The sequence below is a fragment of the Nothoprocta perdicaria genome, unplaced genomic scaffold (genome assembly GCF_003342845.1).
Source record: "Nothoprocta perdicaria isolate Ctin4 unplaced genomic scaffold, notPer1 scaffold_808, whole genome shotgun sequence".
In the NCBI taxonomy this organism is placed as follows: Eukaryota; Metazoa; Chordata; class Aves; order Tinamiformes; family Tinamidae; genus Nothoprocta; species Nothoprocta perdicaria.
The window spans coordinates 4,448-5,976 of NW_020456097.1; the positions used below are offsets into that span (position 1 = coordinate 4,448).

At 74.6% G+C, this 1,529-nt stretch overlaps 1 protein-coding gene across 1 annotated transcript in view; it reads right to left on the reverse strand.

The window, feature by feature from the left end:
* ZC3H4 (zinc finger CCCH-type containing 4) overlaps nucleotides 1-1,529 on the reverse strand; it is a 10,586-nt gene that overhangs the window by 1,215 nt on the left and 7,842 nt on the right. Inside the window, exons 9-12 of the mRNA XM_026051950.1 lie at nucleotides 1,393-1,529; nucleotides 698-1,073; nucleotides 316-565; nucleotides 20-120 (exon numbers count right to left, since the gene is read on the reverse strand). Of these exons, the coding sequence (XP_025907735.1) occupies nucleotides 20-120; nucleotides 316-565; nucleotides 698-1,073; nucleotides 1,393-1,529 (864 nt within the window). The remainder of the gene's footprint in view (nucleotides 1-19; nucleotides 121-315; nucleotides 566-697; nucleotides 1,074-1,392) is intronic.

The following is a 1,529-nucleotide window of genomic DNA, read 5'->3' on the forward strand; positions in this document are numbered from 1 at the left end:
CGCCGGCGGGCGCCGGCGCGTGCGGCCGGCCCGAGCTCTGCTGCCGCAGCGTCTTCAGGATGGAGGTGACGCTGCTGCCGCCGTCGTCCTCGTCGCTCGAGTACCAGTTGCCGGTGTCCCCTGGGAGGAGGGAGGACGGCAAGTGGCTCCCGGCAGCGCGCGGCGAGCCCAGGGCCCCCCCAGGGCCGGCGGCCCCCCCAGCTCTGCTCGTGCTCCCGCTCCTCCCGCTCACACCTTGGCACCGAGTGCCCGTTTCAGGAGCGCTACGAGCTTCCTCCCGCGCCCCGCGCGGCCCCCGCTCGCTCTGCCCCTTGCCTTCCTCGTGCTCCCGCTCCTGCTTGCTGCTCTCGGCCAGCCTGCGCGCCCGCTCCTCCTCCTCGTGCTGCTTGTGCTGGATCCGCAGGTACAGGGCTCTCTGCGCCGAGGGCAGGAAATCGGGGAGGGCGCCGGGCGCCTTGCGCAGCCCCGGCGCGCCGCCCTCGCCCAGCGCCTCGTGCTCCAGGGCCGCCTCGGCGAACGCGTGCTCGCCCGGCGGGCCCTCCGCGGCCTCGTAGGCGCCGTAGTGCTCCGGCAGGGCCATGTCGTCGTAGGGCAGCAGCGCCTCTCGCCCGCCTGCGGGAAGGGACCCCGAAACGCGGTCGGGGCGCCGCGGGCGACGGCGAGCCCGGCCTCGGAGGCCCGCGGGCGCGAGCGGCGCGCGGGCGCTACCTGGCTCCCCCATCATGCCGGGATCCATGTCGAGCGCTTCCTGCGGCGGGTAGAAGTCATCGTAGAAGCCCGGCGCGGGCGGCCCCGGCGGCATCATTCCCGAGTGCGGCGAGTCGTCCGGACCGTAGGGCATCAGCGGTGGTCCGGGGCCCATGGGAGGCCCGGGATTCATGCCGGGGCCCATGGGCATGTCGGGGTGCATGTCGGGGTGCATGTCCGGGTGCATGTCCGGGTGCATGTCGGGGTGCATGTCAGGGTGCATGTCGGGGTGCATGTCGGGGTGCATGTCCGGGTGCATGTCCGGGTGCATGTCGGGGTGCATGGGTCCAGGCATGGGCCCGGGGGGGCCTCCCGGCCCAGGGAACCTGGGGGGCGGCGGCCCTGGATGCCTGCAAGGGAACGCCGGGAAAGGCGGCGTCAGGGGGCACGCGCTGCTCCGGCCGGGCCGGGGGATCCTCCTTCCCACCCGCTGTGCTTGGCACCGGCGCCCRGAGGTGCCAGGGCGGCCGGGTCCCGCTCCCAGGGCCCGGCAGGGCCCCCAATACACAACCGATAGGCAAATAGAGCGCGGCTCGCTCCCGCGGCGGAGCCGCAGCGGGGAAGAGCGGGCAGCTCCGGCGCGGCTCCGGCGTCCCCAGCGAAGGCAATGCCTGCGGCTGCGCCCCCGCTCGCGGCGCCACGAACCTCACGCCCAGCTTCTCGGCCAGCTGCCCCGTGGGCCGCACGACGATCTCGAAGAGCGACGGGATCTTCTTGTACATGTCCTGCTGCTCGCGCAGCTGCTGCGGCGACAGCGGCTCGTGCATGGGCGGCGGCAGCGG